Source organism: Dreissena polymorpha, chromosome 2, assembly GCF_020536995.1.
Source record: "Dreissena polymorpha isolate Duluth1 chromosome 2, UMN_Dpol_1.0, whole genome shotgun sequence".
Taxonomy (NCBI): Eukaryota; Metazoa; Mollusca; class Bivalvia; order Myida; family Dreissenidae; genus Dreissena; species Dreissena polymorpha.
The window spans coordinates 102,117,071-102,143,345 of record NC_068356.1 but is presented as its reverse complement, the minus strand read 5'-3'; the positions used below and the strand labels follow the sequence as shown (position 1 = coordinate 102,143,345).

General features: G+C 36.2%; 2 protein-coding genes across 6 annotated transcripts in view; one reads left to right on the top strand and one right to left on the bottom strand.

Annotated features, from left to right (window-relative positions):
• The window catches only part of LOC127868312 (serine/threonine-protein kinase Chk1-like), a 34,342-nt gene extending 21,205 nt beyond the window's left edge, over nt 1-13,137 (bottom strand). Inside the window, exons 1-5 of one of the 3 annotated variants that reach the window (XM_052409961.1) lie at nt 13,050-13,120; nt 11,922-12,004; nt 5,173-5,291; nt 4,501-4,600; nt 382-505 (exon numbers count right to left, since the gene is read on the bottom strand). In XM_052409961.1, the coding sequence (XP_052265921.1) occupies nt 382-505; nt 4,501-4,600; nt 5,173-5,243 (295 nt within the window). In that variant the 5' untranslated portion in view covers nt 5,244-5,291; nt 11,922-12,004; nt 13,050-13,120. Of the gene's footprint in view, nt 1-381; nt 506-4,500; nt 4,601-5,172; nt 5,292-11,921; nt 12,077-13,049 lie in introns of those variants that run through there. The other 2 variants (XM_052409960.1, XM_052409959.1) reach the window with 2 other exon arrangements.
• Nucleotides 13,138-13,142: 5 nt separating this feature from the next.
• On the top strand, nt 13,143-25,626 carry LOC127868314 (signal peptidase complex subunit 2-like). 3 transcript variants are annotated; one of them, XR_008044072.1, is made up of 7 exons: nt 13,149-13,202; nt 14,744-14,764; nt 18,232-18,318; nt 18,981-19,141; nt 22,075-22,209; nt 23,615-24,881; nt 25,044-25,626. XR_008044072.1 is itself a non-coding variant. In XM_052409964.1 (6 exons), the coding sequence occupies exons 1-6, from the start codon at nt 13,194-13,196 to the stop codon at nt 23,796-23,798; spliced, it is 597 nt and encodes a 198-aa protein (XP_052265924.1). In that variant the 5' UTR covers nt 13,149-13,193; the 3' UTR covers nt 23,799-25,626. The 3 variants fall into 3 exon arrangements, 2 of the variants coding, with proteins under 2 accessions (XP_052265925.1, XP_052265924.1); XM_052409964.1 differs by having other exon boundaries at nt 23,615-25,626; XM_052409965.1 differs by lacking the exon at nt 14,744-14,764 and having other exon boundaries at nt 13,143-13,202; nt 23,615-25,626.
• Nucleotides 25,627-26,275: the final 649 nt, after the last annotated feature.

Here is a 26,275-nt window from a genome sequence, read left to right as displayed (position 1 = left end):
AGAAAAACACATTTACAGATATCCAAACAACAACTTTCATTAAATAATACAAAAACAGAGCTGTCACCATAGGATGATATATGTCCCCGAAAAACGCTTTTTCGAAACCTAAACGCAGATTTCGAAACCTAAACACAGACCCTAAGTTCAAGGTCAAGGTCAAAGGGGTCAAAACTTGTGTACGCATGGAAAGGCCTTTTCCATATACACATGCATACCAAATATGAAGGTTACATCTGAAGCGACATAAAAGTTATTAGCATTTTTCGAAACCTAAATGCAAAGTGTGATGGAAAGACAGACGGACAGTGCGATCACTATATGCCCACCTTCGGGGGCATAACAAAACAAAACCTCAGCAACTGTTGGCACACTCCATACCTATTCGGTCAAATAATTCCCCACCGCTTGCATACTCCAAGAAAATGTACTGGATGTTCTCATCCTTACGGAAACCGTAGAACTTGATGATGCTGTCGTGCTTCAACATCTTGTGAACGCACACCTTGAGAACATTGAAACATAACAGACAGTTAGTAACCTTGTAAGTTTAAAATAGAAGCAGCATCCATATATTACAAGAGCTGTCCCAAGACAGCGAGCTCTGCAATTCTTAGGCTTTGATGCTATAGTATAATGTACATTTTTTGTCATTCACCTAATATAACAGTAGTTTTTTTCACTATTTTGGGAATGGGACCAAGTCCCTTTGGATTGGGAAAATGTGCAGCGTTTTGACTAAACTTGGGAAATTAATGTTGTTGTTTTGCTAAAAAATGCTTCAAAATTGAGAATACACGTGTTTTGAGTATTATATTTACTAAGTTTGAACTTATATTGTTGGGAGATGACCAAAAAATTGAGATCTGAAACAAAAATCACAACCACAGTCTACGTGAAAGCTACCTTCAAACAAAATTACAGCACTTAACCTGCATCCAAACTCAAGTGGTAATTAAGTAAAAAATAATAATTCTGTGTCCAGTAACACAAACCTTAACTCAACTGCCCTAATGCAATCCCTCAATAAAGCTGCATGTAACCGACCCACTTCCAGTCAAAATACCTCCATCATAACTTCAGAAATTGAATGCAAATTTGTCATACATTTTTAGCAAAAGTGACCTTGATCTGACGTGCCCCGAATGAAGCCCAATTTTAGGTCACTATGTCAGCAAGAAGTGGTTTCACTCAAGTTTACCTCAATTTTTAAGTACAACAAGAGATGTGTTTGTCAGAAACACAATGCCCCCTGTAGCGCCGCTTTGAAATAAAATTCAATACCCGGTATATCATTTGGCAGGTTTGGAAATTATCTCCCATTTAGAGCTTATTACTGCCCTTGGATTGCATTTTTTGACTTTTGACCTTATAGGATGACCTTGACCTTTCACCACTCAAAATGTGCAGCTCCATTAGATACACATGCATGCCAAGTATCAAGTTACTATATTCAATATTCAAAAAGTTATGACCAAACTTTAACGAAGGTTAAAGTTTTAGGAAAGAAAAATACAATGATATTTGACCTTTGACCTTGAAGGATGACCTTGACCTTGACTTTTGACCACTCAAAATGTGCAGCTCCTTGAGATACACATGCATGCCTAATATGAAGTTGCTATCTTCAATATTGCAAAAGTTATCAAACTTAAACCAAGGTAAAAGTTTTGGACAGAATGACAGACAGACAGGCCGAAAACAATATACCCCCGATCATTCGATCCGGGGGCATAAAAAGGGGCATAATTCTGCTTAATTGCAGGTCTGATTTTCAGGCCTTGGTCTGTGACCCTGCATGATGACCCCCAACACATTTGTGAAGTTTCAATTGAATACCTGTTGTAGTTAGAGAGATGTGAACTTCTTAGCCGCAAATCTTAACCAACATTTATCTTCAATATAAACTTAAACCTGACTTTTATTAGGACACAAGGGGCATAATCCTGTTAAAAGGTATAATGGGTCAGTGAATGGACATAACGGCCATGAGCACATTTAATTCAATATATGTTGTAGAATACATACTAAGGAGTAGCTGCATATTAAAGATTTAAGCATGGTCTAGCATTATAATAGCTTCCTTAACTTGTATCCATATTTCATTTTCTTATCTTGTAACATCAGCATGGAAGATCTCCAGATCCATAATATCACTCATCTAATCTATGATACGTTTAATTATATCCAGATACGCACATAACTGTGATCATGTATTTTTCTGAACCAATAATTTAAATATGTTTTAACTAAGGATTTAAGAACAAAAATTGGCATAAACTTGCTAAATTGCGATTCATACATGTAGTTATGGAACTTGGTCAGTGCCCTCATGCCATGATCTCAAACCCATGTGTTAGGTTATAATTTAATACCTGTGGTAGAAAAAGTGATATGGAGATGTCACACATGTGTGAATAACAAACAAGATGCAGCGTTCAATAAACAGATAACGCAAGTGTAAGCCATGTTAGAATATTCATTCAATATTAACCCTTTCAGTGCTGGAACCGAATTTTGAAGGCCTTTGCCAACAGTTTGGATCCAGATGAGACGCCACAGAACGTGGCGTCTCATCAGGATCCAAGCTGTTTGCTTTTCTGATAGTATTCTTTGAAAAAAAAGAGAAGAAAATGCTTATTTTAGAAATTCAGCAGACGACATTTTAGCAGACGACAAATTTCCCAGCATGCAATGGGTTAATACGTCCACAAGTAGGTCAATCTCAAGGTCACAATGAGTTTAGGTGATTTGGGTGTGTTGAGTGTTCATGTCAAGGTCACAATGAGTTTAGGTGATTTGGTGTGTTGAGTGTTCATGTCAAGGTCACAATGAGTTTAGGTGATTTGGGTGTGATGAGTGTTCATGTCAAGGTCACAATGAGTTAATGTGATTTGGGTGTGTTGAGTGTTCATGTCAAGGTCACAATGAGTTTAGGTGATTTGGGTGTGTTGAGTGTTCATGTCAAGGTCACACTGAGTTTAGGTGATTTGGGTGTGTTGAGTGTTCATGTCAAGGTCACAATGAGTTTAGGTGATTTGGGTGTGTTGAGTGTTCATGTCAAGGTCACAATGAGTTAATGTGATTTGGGTGTGTTGAGTGTTCATGTCAAGGTCACAATTAGTTTAGGTGATTTGGGTGTGTTGAGTGTTCATGTCAAGGTCACAATGAGTTTAGGTGATTTGGGTGTGTTGAGTGTTCATGTCAAGGTCACAATGAGTTTAGGTGATTTGGGTGTGTTGAGTGTTCATGTCAAGGTCACAATGAGTTAAGGTGATTTGGGTGTGTTAAGTGTTCATGTCAAGGTCACAATGAGTTTAGGTGATTTGGGTGTGTTGAGTGTTCATGCCAAGGTCACAATGAGTTTAGGTGATTTGGGTGTGTTGAGTGTTCATGTCAAGGTCACAATGAGTTTAGGTGATTTGGTTGTGTTGAGTGTTCATGTCAAGGTCACAATGAGTTTAGGTGATTTGGATGTGTTGAGTGTTCATGTCAAGGTCACAATGAGCTAAGGTGATTTGGGTGTGTTGAGTGTTCATGTCAAGGTCACAATGAGTTTAGGTGATTTGGGTGTGTTGAGTGTTCATGTCAAGGTCACAATGAGTTTAGGTGATTTGGGTGTGTTGAGTGTTCATAGATAACAATGAGTTTAGGTGATTTGGGTGTGTTGAGTGTTCAAAGATAACAATGAGTTTAGGTGATTTGGGTGTGTTGAGTGTTCATAGATTACATTCATGTAAGCATCAAAGCTTTGCAGCAAAGTATCTGCAGATTCTTGAGGCAAAATAATGAAAAATTCTGCTTAATTGCATGTCAGAGTTATGGAACTTGGTCAGTGACCTCACACAATGACCCTTAACTCCTGTATGATGTTTTAACTGAATACCTGTGGTAAAAACAGGGATCGGGAGACATTGAAAAATTACCTTAACTTAAGAAAATGACATTTGCAGGACTTGAACTGCTCAGAATATTCTGTAAACAGGCAAGCAAAAAAATCTAAACATTTCTTGTTTTTTCATAGGGTTATCTCCCGCCTTCCAAGTCCCCAAATGTGACCCAGCTTGAACAACTTGCCATCCACAATGGAGATTGAGCCAAGGACCTCCAAGATGCTCAACTGTGTTGAAAAGCTTGTTCAGTAAGCAAGGCAGTTTTCCTCGTACATCATCCTTCTATACAAGTTCCACTGAATTATTTGTTGAGGCCAAAGTCTGGGAAAACCTGGCTTAAAAGGGGCTTAAATTAATGCATGTGCTTAAAGTGTTGTCTCAGACTTGTCTGTACAGTCCACACAGGCTAAACAGGGACAACACTCTCCGCCTACACCGGATTTTTGTTTGAAAGAGACTTTCTTTCAACCAAAAATTCCATAAAACGGAAAGTGGACTGCGTAGGCTAATTAATCTGAGATGTCACTTTACGCACATGCATAAGTTTAGCCCCTTTTTCCAAGATTGTTGCTCTTTTTAGAAAAAGATTTTTACATCAACCACTGACCTCTTTGCGTACGTTCTCTTCTGCCTGTGGCATGCGCTCCAGGTTGATGATCTTTACAGCCACGGCCTCCTGCGTCTCATTGTTCACTGCCAGCTTTACCCTGAACAAACAACAACCAATATTGCAGCTTTCATTCCATAAGGTGTCCATTTAGTCTGCCATAATCCAAGTATGCAAATAGCTTCAAGTTATCAATCTTGGCAAAAGAATTGTCCTTTAAAGCCCAGTAAGGAACTTATATAAGGTAATGAAGCGACATTTGGAGCAACAATATTTCAATAATGCATGTGCAATATAGCAGGCATTATAACAAGACTATCGCCAATCAATATTAGTCCTCTACCTACCATATTGCCATCTGTCCATGTTTCAAGTTTCATGAAAAAATATGAAGAACTTTTAAAGTTATCGCAGGATCCACCATTTTCAGCAATATTTCTAGTCTATTTGTTGCCATAGCAACCACAATTCTTAATGTAGTAACAAAATGAAATGATGTGCATAATCTCCATATTGCCATCTGTCCATGTTTCAAGTTTCATGCAAAAATATGAAGAATCTTAAAAGTTATCGCAGGATCCAGAAAAGTGAGACGGACTAACATACTGACAGACAGAGCGCAAACCATATAGTCCCCGGTAGGGGACTAAAAATATCATATGTTGAACATACTCGCCATAAGCCCCTTCCCCAAGGGTCTGAACAAAGTCCCATCCCTCCACAAAGGCAGTCACACTCGTCATGTCTTCCGTCTAAGTCTTCCCTCGCTGGCCCAGTATTGAGAATCAGAGCTGTACAAAAAAGCACACACATAAATAAATGTGCCCTGCTTTGGGAAAACTGGGCTTAATGCATGTGGGTAAAGTGTTGTCCCAGGTTAGCCTGTGCAGCAAGCTTATCAGGGACAACACTTTCCATTTTTATGGATTTTTTTCATTTAAAGGTCACTTTTCAAAAATCCCTGTCCAGACTGCACCAGCTAATCTGGGAAGAGATTTAACCCTTTGCATGCCGGAAAATTTGTCGTTTGCTAAAATGTTGTCTGCTGAATTTCTAAAATAAGCATTTTCCTTGAATTTTTTCAAAAAATACTATCAGAATAGCAAACAGTTTGGATCCTGATGAGAAGCCACGTTCTGTGGCGTCTCATCTGGATCCAAACTGTTTGCAAAGGCCTTCAAAATTCGGTTCCAGCACTGTAAGGGTTAAATCACATGCATAAAGCCTGGTTTTCCCAGAGCAGAGCTCAAACAAAGACTGAAAAACTCAAAAAATCTAAGGTGAAGTGTCAAAACAACTGAGACATTCAGACTCCAATACAGATCAAAGTGCTCCAAAATCCTTGACGCTAATATAATATACAAAATAAATGTCAAAATACTATTTTCTCAATTATAAGGCATGAATACAATCATAGAAACGAGGAATGTTAAATAAACAAGGGCTGTTTGTAAAACATGCATGCCCCCCATATGGGCTGTCCGTTGTAGTGGCAGCCATTGTGTGAATACGATTTTTGTCACTGTGACCTTGACCTTTGACCTAGTGACCTGAAAATTAATAGGGGTCATCTGCGGGTCACGATCAATGTACCTATGAAGTTTCATGTTCCTAGGCAAAAGCGTTCTTGAGTTATCATCCGAATATCATTTTACTATTTCGGGTCACCGTGACCTTGACCTTTGACCTTGTGACCTCAAAATCAATAGGGGTCGTCTGCAAGTCATGATCAATCTACCCATGAAGTTTCATGATCCTAGGCATATGCGTTCTTGAGTTATCATTCAAAAACCATTTTACTATTTCTGGTCACTGTGACCTTGACCTTTGACCTAGTGACCTCAAAATCAATAGGGGTCATCTGCGAGTCATGATCAATGTACCTATGAAGTTTCATGATCCTAGGCCCAAGCGTTCTTGAGTAATCGTCTGACAACCACCTGGTGGACGGACCGACAGACCAACATGAGCAAAGCAATATACCCCCTCTTCTTCGAAGGGGGGCATAAATATATATGTACTATCATATATATATAATAGTACATAAATTAATTGCGGTTCACTTAAAAATAAAATTCAAAACATCCAAGTATACGTTGATACTACATGTAACATGTTTACAAGTTTTACATTTTTTTGTTGGAGAACCCAGAATAATGTGTATATGCTTTCATAAGAACGATCCTGCACAAAATAGAGGAATTTCTCAATAGTGTACATGCTTTGTGTACCTAAATGCATATTCAGCTGTTCAAAAGAAAACAAGAGCTGTCACCATAGAATGACTTATGCCCTCTATAAACGCTTGATAGAAGTTATGAGCTTTTTTCGAAACCTAAACACAGATTTCGAAACCTAAATGCGGACCCTAAGCTCAAGGTCAAGGTCACATGGGTCACAATTTGTGTGCGCATGGAAAGGTCTTGTCCCTATACACATGCATACCAAATATGAAGGTTATATCTCAAGGGACATAGAAGTTATGAGCATTTTTCAAAACCTAAACGCAGATTTCAAAACCTTAACGTGGACACTAACGTCAAGGTCACAGGGGTAAAATTTGTTGTGCGTATGGAAAGGCCTTGTCCATATACACATGCATACCAAATATGAAGGTTATATCTCAAGGGACAAAGAAGTTATGGGCATTTTTCGAAACCTAAACGCAGATTTCGAAACCTAAACACGGACCCTAAGTTCAAGATCAAGGTCACAGGGGTACAAATTTTTGTGCGTATGGAAAGGCCTTGTCCATTTACACATGCATACCAAATATGAAGGTTATATCTCAAGGGACATAGAAGTTATGAGCATTTTTCAAAACCTAAACGCAGATTTCGAAACCTAAACGCGGACTCTAAGTTCAAGGTCACAGGGGTAAAAAAAATTGTGCGTATGGAAAGGCCTTGTCCATATACACATGCATACCAAATATGAAGGTTATATCTCAAGGGACATAGAGGTTATACGCATTTTTCGAAACCTAAACGCAGATTTTTGAAACCTAAACGCGGACCCTAAGTTCAAGGTCACAGGGGTAAAAATTTGTGTGCGTATGGAAAGGCCTTGTCCATATACACATGCATACCAAATATGAAAGTTATATCTCAAGGGACATAGAAGTTATGAGTATTTTTCGAAACCTTAACGCAAAGTGTGACGAAAAGACAGACAGACGGACAGACAGACGGACAGTCTGATCACTATATGCCACCTTATCTTCGAAAAGGGGCATAAAAATGCAATTAAATAAAACTCTTTGATATGCTGGTACCTTCTTCTTAACTTTAATTTCTTCTTTTTTATTTAACGATACAAATATGTTATATGTTTGGAAAGTATTAAGATCCTTTATACTCCCTTCAAAGATTTTTGTGATAAAAATAGAATTGTGTCCCATTCACTGATGCCTCCACAACATAATGTTAGGTATGTGTATTTCAACAAGTGCTGTTTGTAAAACATGCATGCCCCCCTATATGGGCTATAAGTTGTAGTAGCAGCCATTGTGTGAATACGTTTTTTGTCACTGTGAATGGTGGTGGTGGTGGTGGTGGTGGTAGCAGAAGAAATAGTAGCAGTAGTAGCAGTAGTAGTTGTAGTAGTAGTAGTAGTAGTAGTAGTAGTAGTAGCAGTAGTAGTAGTAGTAGAGTAGTAGTAGAAGTAGTAGTAGTAGTAGTAGTAGTAGTAGTAGTAGTAGTAGTAGTAGTAGTAGTAGTAGTAGTAGTAGTAGTAGTAGTAGTAGTAGTAGTAGTAGTAGTAGTAGTAGTAATAGAGTAGTAGTAGTAGTAGGTGGTGGTGGTGGTAGCAGAAGAAATAGTAGTAGTAGTAGTAGTAGTAGTAGTAGTAGTAGTAGAAGTAGTAGTAGTAGTAGTAGTAGTAGTAGTAGTAGTAGTAGTAGTAGTAGTAGTAGAAGTAGTAGTAGTAGTAGTAGTAGAAGTAGTAGTAGTAGTAGTAGTATAGCAGTAGTAGTAGTAGTAGTAGAGCAGTAGTAGAAGTAGTAGTAGTAGTAGTAGTAGTAGTAGTAGCAGTGGTAGTAGTAGTAGTAGTAGTAGTAGTAGTAGTAGTAGTAGTAGTAGTAGTAGTAGTAGTAGTAGTAGTAGTAGTAGTAGTAGTAGTAGTAGTAGTAGTAGTAGTAGTAGAATAGTAGTAGTAGTAGTAGTAGCAGTAGAAGTAGTAGTAGTAGTAGTAGTAGTAGTAGTAGTAGTAGTAGTAGTAGTAGTGGTAGTAGTAGTAGTAGTAGTAGTAGTAGTAGAAGTAGTAGTAGTAGTAGTAGCAGTAGCAGCAGCAGCAGTAGCAATAGTAGTAGTAGTAGTAGTAGTAGTAGTAGTAGTAGTAGTAGTAGTAGTAGTAGTAGTAGTATGCATTACAAAAATGCAGTTAGCCTTACATTTGGTACAATTTAAATATATTACAAGGGAGGCAAATCTCTAACAATAAATTTAAACTTACTGCATTTGTTTCCCCTGTAGTGTATTACCTCCCCTGTCCTGCTTATATTTATATTAATCAACAAAATTAAACATTAACACAATATTTAATATACTAAATATACAAAAAATCTCATATTCTGATAATATTTTTACTGATCCACTGTATTTTACTAAAAGGATGATGTTTCATTGGACTGATAATTATAGATTTAGGATTACAGACCAGTTGCTTCAGTAATATTGTTCAGAGTGTGCCCTGTTGGCCGCGTATGCACTCTTGAATTATCATTCAAAAAACCACTTTACTATTTCGAGTCACCGTGACCTTGAACTTTGACCTAGTAACCTCAAAATCAATAGGGGTCATCTGCGAGTCATGATCAATGTACCTATGAAGTTTCATGATCCTAACCCAAGCGTTATCGTATGACAACCACCTGGTGGACGGACAGACCGACCAACAGACCGACCAACAGACCGACATGAGCAAAGCAATATACCCCCTCTTCTTTGAAGGGGGGCATAATGAGTATGAGGTCCTTGCATGCCTGAGGCTGCATTATGTGAGGACCCCAAGTCTCCCCCATGTCTCAGCACTCAAGTTGCAATAATCAAACTCCCAACTATGGACCTCTGGGAGTTTCAACTGGTAACGTTTTTTTTCATATAAACTCCCCGCCTGGAATCCAGGCAACACTTTTATCAGTTATTTGAGCCACATAAACTATTTCCTGGCATAAATTAACACAAACAGATCATAAATATATCCCTTATGCAAAAATTTAAACAACTTACATGATATATAGTGTGCTTGCAGAATTATGATATTAATCCAAGTTTCAAACATGTCAACGGTTAATGGAAATTTGCAAGTTTTTGCAATTGACAACGCTGAGTATTCCAAATCTGAAATAATGCTAATTTACACATTGACTATCTCTGGAATCCTCTGCAAGATAGATCTTGTGTCTAATCAACAAATCATACTACAGCAACTTTCTCAGTAACCTCCTTAAATTATCAATTGAAATTTCCACTTACAGTTTGATAAGTTTTTTTTAGTTTTTGTTTTGAAAGGTTTGGCCGCAAAAAACCTTCAAATTGATGTCAATGGACACAGGTATTGGGTTTGTTACAATGTATAAGGTTGATTGAAGTCAATTTCATAGACATACTTGACTCTTTATTCTTACATGCTTTTTGTCTTAACCAGAAAAAATTTTGATCTGCATTACGGGTATTTTGTTGATTTTTATAGTGATATAGACTGTGGGGAAAGATAGTTTACTTTAGCGAAACTATCAGAGAGAAAAAACAGCAACGATCGGTTTGATTCGGGGTTCTAGAGTTTACTCTATTACTACATGTACAGACTCCGATCAATATCCAAGCAGAGTTGTCGTTCTATGCTCTCACTGAATGTATTGTAACTGGCATGCAAGAGATTGGACTGCAAACGGGAACCAAAATTAATAATTTCTGATTTTTTAGTTTCTATCCGTGTGTCCAAGCCAGTGATTCATTTTGATGTGCGTCCCGCGTGCCAGACGCACGTTATTTTCTGGGGACGCATCATTCTCAAACATATGCGTACTCGGGACGCATTGTTTAAAAAGTCCGATTTTCAACATCGTCAAAGTTGTGCATGATACGGAGTTTGATTCGTGGAGATAAGCGAAACACATGTTAACACTGTTTTGAAAAGTAGAACGGAAGTAACATTACTACATTCAGAATGTAATACGCGTATTTTGATGGGTTGAAATATATCAATTATCCAATCAGTTACGGCATTTTATTAAAAGTTCAGTGTGTAGATATTTATCGATAACGCAGCCTCAATGTAAAACATGTGGTTCAATGTGAAGAATAAACGGCGGAAAACACATTTTGTGTTCGTCTGTTGTGAGCAGTTATATTGTAAAGCGATGTTATTATAATTTTCTGGATTAATTGAATATTGTTGTTTTTTCTAAAGTGACAATTAAAAATGAGCAAGTTCTGAAATAAATACCGGTAGCATCTTTTATTTGTATACGGAACATACATAATAGTGATGCAGATCGTATAGCATTCCGTCCTATGTAACGTAGAATGTAAGTACATATCACAACACACACTTCTGCAGTTCATACTGCAGGATGTGAGAGGGGTTTTTATGTACAGAATAAGGTCTTGACCAAATTCAGGAACAGTTTAACTGTAGGAAACTAAGACAAACTTATGAGAGTTAAGTTGTGCAATTTTGTCAGGGATGAATTTATGGAAAAAGCTCTCCCTGTTTGAAGAAAAAACAAGGCGAGAAGGCAATACACCTTAAATACAGAATGAGTGTTGTTACACTAAATATTTATTGAAGGTTTAAACCTTTTGACCAAAGAAGATATTGTCTTTTGTCACACTGTTTGAAAGGGATAATTTTGACCAAAAAATTATTAACACTAGTCCTCCAATTTATTAAAACTCTAGTCAGTCCAAATTGTTAAATAAGTTAAAAGTTCTCTGTTTAAGATGATATATGTTTCACTGTTTGTTATTTAAAGTAAAACAAATAAAGATTTGACTTGCTATAAACCTATTTCTTTTTTTAGCTGTTAAATTGCATAAAAGAGCCCCTGGCTAAGGCGTATCATGTTAAGTAGATTATTTGTAACGAATTTACAAATACACAATCTGGGACCCATTGTTTTCAGTTTGGACCCACTGATTCAAAATATGCCAGTCCCAGGGACTCATTAATGTAGTTTTCAAAATGAATCACTGCCAAGCAGAATGATGAGTGGCATATTATCCGTATGCGCAAAAGTTTGGCAGTACAAACAGTTAACCAAGGCAGTTTTTTATATTTTAAAGATTATTTTGAAGGAGTCCAATGAACTGCCTTGACGCACAAAACCCTGAAATTTGGAAAATTCATGTAGTGAAATCTTCAGACCGAGAATAATGGGTTTTTTAATTGCTAGGTGTAAAACTGTAAATTGCACAAACCCTTCAATTATTATTCTTCATACATTTTAGCTTGGAGTGTTCAGTTTCAGTGCTCGTTTTATTTGTTTACTTGCAGATATGCACTTTAGAAAATAGACAACATGTTCGGATTATTCCTTCCTTTTGGGAATTTTTCTGACGGCAATGGGAATGGTAGCAGGCTCTTTCTGCCCCAAGCTTTTTCGGCCCAGTCCGAAATTTCAGGCTTTTTCGGCCCCAAGCTTATTCGGCCCCAAATCGACCAGGCTTATTCGGCCCTGTATTTTATTACACATTTTCTTTAAAACTTAATTGATTGCACCAGATGTTAGATTAGCTAGCGGTCCGTTTGGTGACAATATTTTGATTATAATTGAATAAAGGTGTTTAAAATTAATATATTGTGTTTTTTAAATATTGCGTTCGATTAAAGGTGTAAATGATGAGTATTTGTTTGATATGTTCAATTGTTGATTTTTTGTCGGTAATTTAGCACAAAGACCTATAAATTCTATAGGTTTTTGTTTAGCAGTTCTTAACTGAATTATTGCACAAACGTATAAAAGTGCAATTATTGTGTTCATAGGTATCATAAATCATTTTGCAGGCAAAAGGACTTCTAAATGGCCTTTAAATTAATGCGTTAAGTTCTTACTTTCCAACAGAGTTATAGCATGTGGCCGCGAAAAATTTTCAACCTCGATTTGGAAACGAGACGGAAGTCAACAAAGTCGTATATACATGTCAGCAAATGTCTGACAAAGAGTAGCTACAGATACGACTCAATCAATGCGTTTTATAGAACAGTCCTTGATTTGAAGATGCTGTGTGCAAAATATGGTCTAAAAATTTCAACTATTTATGGCGATAAGCGAACATCAAAGTGATCCGCTATGGGTAATGATCCGGTAATGGTACTTGACTGTAATCTTCAATAAAGATAATATAATACTGTAATAAACAATATTCTATAGTTTTAAAGAGTATCGACAAACGTGTTTTCAACGATTTATTCAAATTAAAAATGGGGCCGAAAAAGCCTGGTACTTGGGCCGAATGAGCATGAAATTGGGGCCGAATGAGCCTGAAAAAAACGGTTCCGAAGAATTTGGGGCCGAAAGAGCCGACAACCGTTCCTTTTTAACATACCCAATGAAATATTGTTAAAGGTTTATTGTAGTTCACATTATTTTCATTGTTTGTATGTTTACATTTGGCGCTTCTCTTCTTCGTGAAGAGTTAATTCAAGGGGAGCAAACTTGCTGACGTGTGTTTCCTTACACAATCTGCAATATGGGGAAGGTAAAATAATTTGTCCTTTAATATTGATATTATAAAATTGTTTGCGGAGAAAAATATTTAAATAAGTATACAAAAGCTGTGCAGAGATTTGTTCAATAATTGTTTTTGATAACTCTAGTTAGCATTCAAGACTGTTCTGCATCATGGAGTGCATAGCTTTTCGGATTAAACTATTTGGATAGTGATTGGAGAATGACTGCGGCTAACAATAACATAATTCTATCGTAATTTAATAAATTTGATGAAAATAATCTTTAACAAAAGTAAAAATTTTCTAAAGCTTTATTTCTTTTGTCTTGTCAATTCATCTAGAATCTGATTAAATAAAAAATAATACTTTAAATTTTGATCTGAGAATTGGCAATTAACATAAAACCTGTCTGTACTATAAGTTCATGCACTCCATTAAAATATGTATTGCAAGTCGATTTACAACACAATTTGTTGACACACATCAATTATTATTGTGTTGTTGATGGCTTGTTGTGAAATCACCAGTTCCAATCTTTCTCTGGCTCTGTGTTCATTTTTGTTACTGTTAGCTCTCCTGAGCAGAATGTGCTCAAGATGAGCCATTTTGATCATCCTGTGTCCGGCATAGTACGGTATATCATAAACTTTAGCTTTTTACCACAAGACTACACATTTTTGTATCCAATCTTGATTAAACTTGGTCATTATGTTTATCTGAACAATGCGGTAACTTGCCCCTGAGTCTAAAAGGTTTAGAAATATAGTACTTCAACTGCAACTCAAGGGCTAGTTAACATGTCTATGCCAAGATCAATCTGGGTCGCATGCGTTCAAAATCGGAGTCATCTGGTCAGATGTTAGAAAAAAACTCTTGAGGCCACATTTATGATTCAATTTTTATGAAACTTGTCAGAATGTTTATCTTAATACTATCTAGATCGAGTTTTAATCTGGGTTATATGCGTCCAAATGCAAGGTCAACTGGTTATATCTTAGAAAAATCTTTTTACCTCTCTAGAGGCCACATGCATGACTTAATCTTTATTAACTTGGTCAGAATGTTTATCTTTACACTAACTACGCTGAGTTTGCATCTGGGGCAAGTGCATCCAAAAAGTAGGTCAAATCTTCTAAAAACATTTGTTTCCACTCACACGGCTAAAATGATTACTCAATCTTGATGAAACTTGGTCAAAATGATAATCTTGACAATTTCTAGTCCTAGTTTGAATCTGGGTTGTGTCCAAAAAATAGGTCATGAGGTCAAATCTTAAAATAAATTTGTTACCTTTCTTGAGGACAGACACATTTATGACTCAATTATTATGAAACTTGGTCAAAATGTTTTATCTTGATAAAATGAAGGCCATGTTTTAATCGGGGTCAAAAACTAAATTACCAGGTCAAGTCGTTGAACAAAGGTGAGCGGTCAGGCAAGGTCCATCATTGCCCTCTTGGTTGGTTTCTCTGCATGAACATATATCACTTGAAAGTTTCCAACTGATCAAAAATGATATTTTTTTGTGTTTTTCAAATACGATATTACACACTTATCCTTTATTTTGTAGGAAGATTCAGATAACGGAAAGGTTTGTTCAATTATTTAGCATGTTCCTTATTGATACATGTATCACATGTGGAAGGGTGTAGATTGGTCTGTAGAACAGTATACACAGCTTATGGCAATCCACATACACTTCATATCACTCATGATTTTGTTTAGTTCCTCCTGATCCATACAATATACATGTAGCTGCAATGTTTAATATGTCATTGATTGCATGGCGATCAGGGCATATTCTGCCATGGCAGTTTTAAAGCAATTACATTGATAATTGAAGTATATATTTAAAATATTCTTACAATTATTAATTTCTAGTTACTTTATATTTATATCATTTAATACTGTAGATGAACATGTGAAATGTTGTATAGCATTTAATTACTTATTTTACAAAAAAAACTAAAATTAAAAAAATAAATATTTTTTTAGTGTATATTTAAACTGACCTTAACACAGCATACTAATGATGACCTATTGGGATACCATGATGTCCCTTGTCTGTTCATACATCTGTCTGTCTGTAGAAAAAACTTGTTGCAGGGATTGTTCTTTGTGAAGTTGTGCATATGTTCAAGTTTTATCGTCCTGTAATTGCCGTAAAATTGGATAACATCATGAAACATATTTAGACATGCTGGATCAAGGAAAATTCTTGCAATCTATGGTGACTACCGTAATTTTCTAATTTTTCGGACACTTAAAAATAATAATTTTTTGGGGTGTCCGAAAATTTAGAAACGAAAAAATATTCAAAAAGTACGAGTGTCCGAAAATTAAGAGACATGTATGTTATGTTTGTTTGTCAATTATTATGTATTGAAATAAAACCAATTAATAAATGTGCAATACTTGTATTGTGTTGTACTCTCCTTTCTATGCTGTAAATAAAATACAACTTCACTTATTTACAATCTCTTATCTGAAATGGTATATAAAAATGTTATTAAAAACATATTACCGGTATACATGGTAGTCTACCCAACAATGCATTTGTAATGGTCCATGGCCCTCATGGCATTCTATGCAAGGTTTTATGACAATAATCTGGTCGTAAAACTCCATGATCGATAGGTGAAACAAAAAACATTCAGACGATGTGCTATTTTCCAAATTACTCGCCATAGATCTAAAAAAAGCTTAAACAATGTGGAAAACATTGTACGAAATATTTTAAGCATGTTAGAAAGCAAAAACTGTTGTATTTATTTGTTTGTTTGTCATCTTGAATAGCAAACACGTCAAAATAAAGTATGTTCAGACGATGTACAATTTTTATTGTTTATTGTGTCTTTATGTTTGAGAAAACTACAGAAATCTAAGGAAAACGACAATTACCAGAGTACATTAGGAGACTAAGCGGGTACTTTGCGCATAGTTATCATTAATTTAGATATTATAAAATATGAGAATACATGTACCTTGATTTTCGTCATTAAGTGAGAGCTTTTTCCGCCATTTTGTGCGTACGATGTACTTTTGTGATCACGTGATTCCCCGCAGTGATTTGTTATCAAAGTTTGTAATTATACCCAGGTATATCTATCTTTATGAACATTTTTGTTAAAAGATCTTGGCAACGGTTTGAATTTTGTGTTCAGAAATTAGTCCAATTGGGTAAATTAATACCATATATAAATTAGTTTTGACAAGATTGTTCTTATTAATTTGAAACTATATTAACGAAAATTGACAACATTTTCCTTCCTTTTGGGAGTTTTTCGAACGGCAAATGGGAATTTGGTTGTTTTTTCTCTGTTGGGAAAGTACATTGTACGGGTTTTTAAGAAGGAACGATTAAAACAATCGCTGTCGATGCTCTACAGCTAAACTTGGCTACTGTATTGTAAACAAACATTTAAGCCAGGGGGAGCCCTTTGAGGAGTTAGAATAGCCCTCAGTGTGGCACTATACTTTAAGAGGCCCAGAGTTCATATTAATAAGGAAGCAATTGGTTTTATTACCAGAGCTTTTAGCAATAAGTGCGTAACGGTTTTTACAGCAATTGTGGTGAGTCAGTGTCAATAATCCACCCTCCAACGTCAGCACTATGCAATGTCAACCTTTTTCTTCGAAACACCATTGTGAATTGTAATGATCCATGCGTAATTTAACCAAAATTATCGGAACTGTTTTGGTGTTGATGCAAGCCAATGTAAGCTAAACTGGAAAATTGAACATCAGATTTTAAAACAGTAAATTACTACAAGTACAAATGTAACACTTCATATTGCTTCAAAACACTGCAGCTAGTGGGGCATGGCAGTATTCCTGATTTTTTGCCTCATTGGAATCTTAAACAAAATTGCATTGTAAGAAACTAATAGAAAGGCTTTTTAAACTTGGTGAACCATTTAACAAAGTCCTTATATTATTTTGTTGGTTTAAAAAACATGCCCGCCAATGGGCAAGAAGGTTTATATTGCCGTTTAGAAAACTTCAAAAATCTTCACATTGACATTGGACACATTTTTAGCTTATCAATTTTTTGTATAAAAAAATGAGCTATTGTCTTCACCTGAGCGTTGGCATCTGTGTCGGCGTTCGATTAAGTTTTGTGTTTCGGTACACTTTTCTCATATAGTATCAAAGCTATTGCATTCAAACATGGCACACTTACTGACTATCATGAGGGGCCTGGGCAGGTAAAGTGAGATAACTCTGGCTGGCATTTTGACTGAATTATGTGCCCTTTTTATACTTAGAAAATTGAAAATTTTGTTAAGTTTTGTGTTTAGGTCCTTTTTATTCCTAAAGTATCAAAGCGATTGCTTTCATACTTGCAACACTTACGAACTATCATAAGGGGACTGTGCAGGCAAAGTTATGTAACTCTGACTGGCATTTTGACAGAATTATGGCCCTTTTTTGACTTCGTAACTTTGAATATTTGGTTAAATTTTGTGTTTAGATCCACTTTACATCTAAAGTATCAATTTAGGTTATTGCTTTCAATTTTCAAATACTTTCTTACTATTTTGAGGGTACTGTATCTGGCAAGTTGAATTTGACCTTGACCTTTGAATGACCTTGACTCTCAAGGTCAAAGTGTTAAATTTTGCTAAAATTGCCATAACTTCTTTATTTATGATCAGATTTGATTCATACTTTGACAAAACAACACTTACCTAACTTACCACAATAGACTCCACCCAAACCATCCCCCATACCCCTACCCAGAATCCCCCCTATTTTTATTTCTTATTTTTGAAAGATCATCTAATGGCAGATAGCAACTTGATATTTGGCATGCATGTGTATCTCATGGAGCTGCACATTTTAAGTGGTGAAAGGTCAAGGTCATCCTTCAAGGTCAAAGGTAAAATATATGGCTTCAAAGCGCAGCAAGGGGCATTGTGTTTCACAAACACAGCTCTTGTTAATTGAAGTATTGAGATAGGTCCCTTCACCTTTAAAAAGAAAAATAGATTAGCGGCCTGCACCCGCTAGGCGGTCTTGTTGTTCATTTTGCAATCCCTGTCACATGTTTTGCAGTACAAGACCATAGAGGAAAAGCCAGTGAAGATCGACAAGTGGGACACAGCTGCCCTCAAAAATGCCCTTGACGATGGGGCCAAGAAGGTAATGACCCTGTGTCCATGGTTTTCTACAAGGCAGGGGCTTTTTAATAACATCTTTGTCTTGCATTTGGGAGAAATTACCTTTTTGTGGTTTCGGGTGTGGAAACACAAAATTTAATAGCAAAGGTTTGCAAAAATCTTGTAATCTGGGTAGAGGTCTGTTTTTACGGGAAAATAACATGATTAGTTTTAAAATATTTTTTTAACAGATGTACACCCTTTAGCAATCTTTTTGCTTGTTATTGTTTAAAAACTTCACTTGTTTCCCTTAGCGCACCCTAGACCCATTAAATTATTATTATCATTCAAACATGTATGAGCAGTACTCTGCGAAAAGGGGGCTTAGTGCATCATGCATAAAGTGTCATCCCCGTGCAGTCTGCATAGGCTAATAAGGGACAACACTTTCTGCTTTTATTGATTTTTGTGTTTATTTAAAGACAGTCCGCACAGGCTACTGGGTAATCAGAGACGACACTTCACTTTTGAGGATTTTTGATTTAATTAAAGTCTCCTCTAAACAATAATCCAGTTTAGGCAGAAAGTTAGTTCCTGGATAAGCCTGTGCAACGCACTGCACAGGCTAAATTAGGAGGACACTTTATGCACATGCATTTAACCCATTTTTCCAGATTGAGGCCCATATTCTCTTTCTAATCTCAGGTGATGCTAGAGACATATGGGTTCACAGAGAGCCATGCCCTGACTGATGGACGTCTGCTCATATGCACGATCGCCGTGGGGTTTGCAATGTTTGCGCTCATCTGGGACTACCTTAGACCATTTCCTGAATCTCGCCCTGTCCTCATCATGTGTGTCTTGTCGTATCCTTTAGAGATTTTTTCCAGGTTTCCTCTGGCTATCATTTCTCATTTGTCAATATGGCAAAAGTGCACAAATTGCAGTAGCTTCTTGTATTGGCATTGCACCTTTTTTATGTAGCCAGTATTTGAAATAATTTCCTTTTTTTTAGCTCACCTGAGCACAACGTGCTCATGATGAGCTTTTGTGATCGCCTTTTGTCTGTCGTGCGGTGTCCTTTGTGCATTGTCCGTTGTGCGGCGTCAACATTTGCCTTGTTAACTCTCTAGAGGCCTCATTTATTGTCCAATCTTCATGAAATGTGGTCAGAAGATTGGTCTCAATGATATCTTGGATGAGCTCAAAAATGGTCATGTTTGCTTGAAAAACATGGTTGCCAAGGGGTGGAGCATTTTTCCTTAAAAGGCTATATATGGCTATAGTAAAATCTTGTTAACACTCTAGAGGCCACATTTATTGTCTGATCTTCATGAAACTTGGTCAGAAGATTCATCCCAATAATATCTTGGTCGAGTTTGAAAATGATGCCGGTTGGTTCAAAAACATGGCCGCCAGGGGGCGGGGCATTTTTCCATATATGGCTAACCTTGTTAACACTCTAGAGGCCACATTTATTTTCCGATCTTCATGAAACTTGCTCAGAAGATTTGTCTTAATAATATCTTGGATGAGTTCAAAAATGGTAACCTTTGCTTGAAAAACATGGCTGCCAAGGGGCGTGGCATTTGTCCTTATATGGCTATATATGGCTTTTGTAAAATCTTGTTAACACTATAGAGGCCACATTTATTGTCCAATCTTCATGAAACTTGGTTAGAAGATTCATCCCAATAATATCTTCGACGAGTTCGAAAATGATGCTGGTTGGTTCAAAAACATGGCCGGCAGGGGGCGGGGCATTTTTCCATATATGGCTACAGTAAAACCTTGTTAACACTCTAGAGACCACATTTTTTATTGTCCAATCTTCATGAAATATGGTCAGAAGATTTGTCTTATTGATATGTTGGATAAGTTCGAAAATGGTAATGTTTGCTTGAAAAACATTGCTGCCAAGGGGCGGGGCATTTTTCCTTATTTGGCTTACGCCGCTATATATATTTATAGTAAAATCTTGTTAACACTTTAGAGGCCACATTTATAGTCCAATCTTAATGAAACTCGGGCTGAAGATTCATCCCAATAATATATTGGACGAGTTAAAAAATGATGCCAGTTGGTTGAAAAAACATGGCCACCACGGGGGCGGTGCATTTTTCCATATATGGCTATAGTAAAACCTTGTTAACACTCTAGAGGCCACATTTTTTATTGTCCAATCTTCATGAAATATGGTCAGAAGATTTGTCTTATTGATATGTTGGATAAGTTCGAAAATGGTTACGTTTGCTTGAAAAACATTGCTGCCAAGGGGCGGGGCATTTTTCCTTATATGGCTATATATATTTATAGTAAAATCTTGTTAACACTTTAGAGGCCACATTTATAGTCCAATCTTAATGAAACTCAGTCAGAAGATTCATCCCAATAATATATTGGACGAGTTAAAAAATGATGCCAGATGGTTGAAAAAACATGGCCACCACGGGGGTGGTGCATTTTTCCATATATGGCTATAGTAAAACCTTGTTAACACTCTAGAGGTCACATTTATTTTCCGATCATCATGAAACTTGGTCAAAAGATTTTTCCCAATGATACCTTGGATGAGTTTGAAAATGGTTTTGGTTGCTTTAAAAACATTGCCAACAGGGGCGGGGCATTTTTCCTTATATGGCTATTGTAAAACCTTGTTAACACTCTAGAGGCCACATTTATTGTCCAATCTTCTTGAAATTTGGTAAGAAGATTGGTCTCAATGATATCTTGGATGAGATCCAAAATAAGTATGTTTGCTTGAAAAACATGGCTTCCAAGGGGCGGGGCATTTTTCCTTATATGGCTATAGTAAAATCTTGTTAACACTCTAGAGGCCACATTTACTGTCCGATCTTCATAAATGTTGGTCAGAAGATTCATCCCGATAATATCTTGGACGAAATCAAAAATGATGCCGGTTGGTTGAAAAACATGGCTGCCAAGGGGCAGGGCATTTTTCCTTATATGGCTATAATAAAACCTTATTAACACTGTAGAGGCCACATTTATTTTCCGATCTTCATGAAACTTGGTCATAAGATTTGTCCCAATAATATCTTATTATCTCAGGTGAGCAACTTTGGGCCTTTCAGGCCCTCTTGTTTGTTTTTTAGACAAAAGCTAAATACAGCAACAGCACCTCCTCACAGTGTCAACCTCAATAATGTCCCCCCAAGTGTACATTCACTATAGGCCTAATATCCCGGGCCCGTATTCAACAACACATTTTTCTTTGACTGAAGAATAAAGAATAGACATTGACCCCCCCCCCCCCCCCCCAAAAAAAAAAAAAATTTGCTCAGTATTTGAATGTATACAGTCTACAACAGTTACTGGTGATTTTGCCATAAAGACATTGTTCTTCATGCAGAATAATGTAGATTGAGGTGGTTAATGACAAGTTTAACCAAGGAATTAAAGTAGTATTTGAATATTCCAATTCAAAGAATATTCTTTATTCTTAGACTTAAGTCTAAGAATTGTTTAGTGAATAGGACCCTGGGGTGTGTTAATTATAGTTTTGGATAATTGATGCTTCTAGCCTTACCATTAGTGGCAATTTCAATTATTATCTATTTTGTAATAAAGACTAAAACAACATGGTGTCTAGTAAGTTTATTTACAATTAAGTGACGAATTTCTGCAAGTTAGCATCCAGTATAGAATTGTATTAATGTATAACGTGCACCAACTATTTAAGTTGAAAATTGGAGGGAAAAAACTGTGGGTATTACATCTCAATATTGGCTTTTAAAACATATTAAAACTGTTTCCTAACTTCCTTGACACCTCGAAGCTACTTCTTCCTGATGGGAGTGCTCACGTTGTACATGACATACAAGGAAAAGGGTATTTTCCTTGTCGCCCTTGAAAAGGACAAGGCAAAGGTCGACCCTGACAACCGATGGGAACTCGCCTCAACCCTCAGAAAGTACGGAAAATAAATATACCTTGTTCTGGGACAACTGGGCCCAATGCATGTACATAAAATGTCGTCCCAGAGAAGCGTGTGCAGTTTGTATAGGTAAATAAGGGACGACAATTAAAACCTAGACAAGATTTTAGTTAAGAAAAGACTTCAGTAATAGGAATATTCCATAAAAGCAGAAAGTGTCGGCCCTAATTAGCCTGTGTGGACTTCACAGGCTAATCTGGGTTTACACTTTAAGCACATGCATTATGCCCAGTTATCTCAGAACAAGGCTCATATAGTCCAATATAACACGCTTGTACAAAGTTGTAACCAAGTCCAGTCACACACTTTTGTCCAATACTCCTGTAAAAACTTTTATTTGATTCCAGGCCTTTTCCTGGACATTTTGGAAAAAAATGCAATTATGGGATTTGGATTTTTCGCGCGAAAGTCCACTGTTTTAGGAAAAATTAATTTATTATAACTTTATAATATTTCAAATTTGAAAAACAAAATTAATTTATTATAACTTTATAATATTTCAAATTTGAAAAACAAAATCATATAAATTATAGTTTTAATTTTTGTTAGATGTAATTTGAATAAAATTGAGATACAATAATCATTAGACACTACTTTCTAAAGAAAAATAAAGAAAAGAAAATTCCAATTTAAAAAGTTATTTTTTTTTCATATTGGGATATGTTTTGTACAATTTTGGTTTGGGGATGAGTCCGTTTACTGGACCCGTAGATAGGCCATGAAGAATACCTTGATTCCTATTTTGACACATTGAGTCGCGATTCTTAAATGATCCTGATTTTATTAGTGATGACCATGCAAACCAGTTAATACTAGAGTCTTGCTTTGCAAAAGAATGTTTTCCGGCTTTTCACCATGTAATTTAAATTCATGTGAATATTTTAGTACCCTGTATGAGAAAAGATATGCTGAACATTAGAGAACAGAAATTGTATTCTTAATTATTTGATTATAATTGTCGCAAACTTGAAACTTATTATCTTAAACACTATGAATATTTCAAAAGATCATGAAAATTCCAGTAAGTATCTATAAAGTCACCAAAACAAATAACAATGTGTGACAATATATACAGGCACTTGTAAACCAACAATTACATTTTAAACCAGTATGAAAAATGGGAAAGCAGTTGTTATTTTTGCATTATAACATATTTAATAGATCTTTTTTTCCTCTCATGTATCCCCTTGAAAATCACAGAAAACTGGAAGTCATACAATTGAGTCTCATTTTTTTTAAATGGTCTTAATGCAAGTGCGTAAAGTGTCATCCCTGATTAGCCTGTGCAGTCCGAACTTCATAGGTTAATCTGGGGTGAAACTTAACAGACATGTATTATGTCTTGTTTTCCTATAACGAGATTCAATGATTCTGCTTTCAGATATGATGACCAGTACACGCTGTCGATGACGTATACAGACACTGCTTCCAAGAAGACGCGTTCAAGTCAGATAACCAAGTCGGTTGCAAGTTTCTTCGATGAAAACGGCGTTCTTTGCATGGACTTGTATCAGCCCGAAGTAAAGATGTTGAAAAACAATGTGTCAGTCAGCAAGAAAGAATAGCCAAGACTAGTTTATAGAATATCCTGTGAGCCTTAATCTGTGAAAATAGGTCGTATTGCATGCGCATAAAGGGTCATCCCAGATTAGCCTGTGCAGTCTGCAAAGATTAATCAGGAACAAGGTTTTACACTTGTATTGTATTTTTCATATAAAGGAATTGTCTTCTTAGCAAAAACCCAGTGTAGGCAGAAAGTGTTGTCCCTGATTAGCCTGTGTGGACTGCACAGTGTAGGCAGAAAGTGTTGTCCCTGATTAGCCTGTGTGGACTGCACAGTCTTATCTGAGGGGACACTTTACGCACATGCATTAAGCCCCGTCTTCACAGAGTGAGACTCATGTATTCTCCATTTTAACGGTCATTCAATTATATTGCCTTTTTTCTTTTCGATCTAGTTTTGTGTCTGTGTTCTGTGTCATCAAAAATTTGGTCCTGTTTATCAGCTATGATTTTGTAAATTCCAATTAAACAGAAAAAGCTGTGTTACTAACATTTGATGTTCTCATTTTTAGGCAGCATTCTGCTAATGATTTTAACATATAGCAAGTCAATATTAATCATGTTCATACCCCCAAAAAGGGATATTCTATGTTTGTTCATAAAAGTTGACAAACGACACACTATTTCACTTATATGCAGTTTTTATTACTTTGTGTTATTTTGGTATATGGATGTGAAACGTTCCCAATGCTTGGAAATTTTTATATTTTATCCCAAATTAAAGTGTGACAATTCCTAAACTTTGAACTAACAAGAAATGTAAAACAACACAAACATGCAGAAAAGATTGACATTGTGTACAGTACCTATTTTAACTGTTCACCAAACAACATAACAGTTTGTATATTGTTATTAACCAGGTTTTCCGAAGGAAAAAACTGGTTATTAGATTGGCGAATGCGGGCGGGCGGGCTGGCTGGCGGGCTGGCGGGCTGGCGGAATAAGCTTGTCCGGGCCATAACTATGTCGTTCATTGTTAGATTTTAAAATCATTTGGCACATTTGTTCACCATCATTGGACGGTGTGTCGCGCGAAATAATTACGTCGATATCTCCAAGGTCAAGGTCACACTTTGAGTTCAAAGGTCAAAAATGGCCATAAATGAGCTTGTCCGAGCCATAACTATGTCGTTCATCGTCAGATTTTAAAATCATTTGGCACATTTGTTCACCATCATTGGACGGTGTGTCGCGCGAAATAATTACGTCGATATCTCCAAGGTCAAGGTCACACTTTGAGTTCAAAGGTCAAAAATGGCCATAAATGAGCTTGTCCTGGCCATAACTATGTCATTCATTGTGAGATTTTAAAATCATTTGGCACATTTGTTCACCATCATGGGACGGTGTGTCCCACGAAAGAATCACGTCAATATCTCCAATGTCAAGGTCGCCACGACTAAAAATAGATTTAAAAAAAAAAAAAAAACTTACAAAGGGGGTTAATTTTTTTTGGTCATTTCAAAAGTTCAGTTCGAGTTTTCTCCCTTTATCAGATTTTTTTTTCACAATGAAAACCTGGTTTTGTGACAATTTTGTCCCTTGTTTATTATATAAAACCATGATAGTGTGTTTTTTAATGCTTATTATACAGTTCAACTTGTTTCACCAATTTATCTACCTTTACCAGTTCCATTCCTCAAGTAGGGACAATTAAACAATGCCATGGACATAAATGGAGGATTTGTAAGTGTATGCATGAATGTGTACTTCATCAAGCAAGACGTTGATGAACATAAAAAATGCTGAATTAGTGGAGTTATTCCATTTTTTATTGTCACTGTGTGTATATCTGTTGTCAACTCTACGCAGATAAATAGTATGATATTTTGTCTGTCTCTTCTTTCAGTACAATATTGTTTTAGCTCAGTTGAATTTTCCAAAGGGATATTAAATAATTATAACTCTCTTATTATACTCCTTTAACACAATCGTGTAAGACTAATTGTATAGTCTGTAAAATGTTGAAAAGAGGTTTTCATAACAACCCAAAAAGCGAAATTCCAAACGAAGCAATAAAACAGAACTGTAACATTTATAACTTGGTGTACGGTATATTTTGTATTAAATGCCAAAAGATGGTATACGTCGGAGAAACAAGCAGATCATTAAAGGAACGTGCCAAAGAACACGAGCTAACGTGCGGCTACGAAGAGATAAACCGATCTCAGAACATTTCAATGGTGCTGGCCACAGAGTGCAGGATATGGGTGTATCAGTGTTAACACAGATAAGAGACAGTTCCCATTATTACAGACTTATTAAAAAACTGGAATTCATAAAGAAGTTTCAAACACAATCGCCAAATGGACTTAATACAAAAAATCAACTTGATGTCCTGCTACGGGAAACTATCTTGTAAAAAATATATGTGAAAAACATTTAATATTAATCATCAACCTAAATGCATGTAAAAATAATAGTACTTTATGCAATGTATCTTATCCATAATGTGTATATGTTATATAGAATAGCAAGT

What these genes read in the sequence shown, in the direction of transcription:
- LOC127868314 (XM_052409964.1), top strand. An exon ending in AAGATTCAGATAACGGAAAG is followed by an intron (nt 14,765 to 18,231) that starts GTTTGTTCAATT and finishes CATGTTTTGCAG; the next exon opens with TACAAGACCATAGAGGAAAA. An exon ending in CTCGCCTCAACCCTCAGAAA is followed by an intron (nt 22,210 to 23,614) that starts GTACGGAAAATA and finishes TTCTGCTTTCAG; the next exon opens with ATATGATGACCAGTACACGC.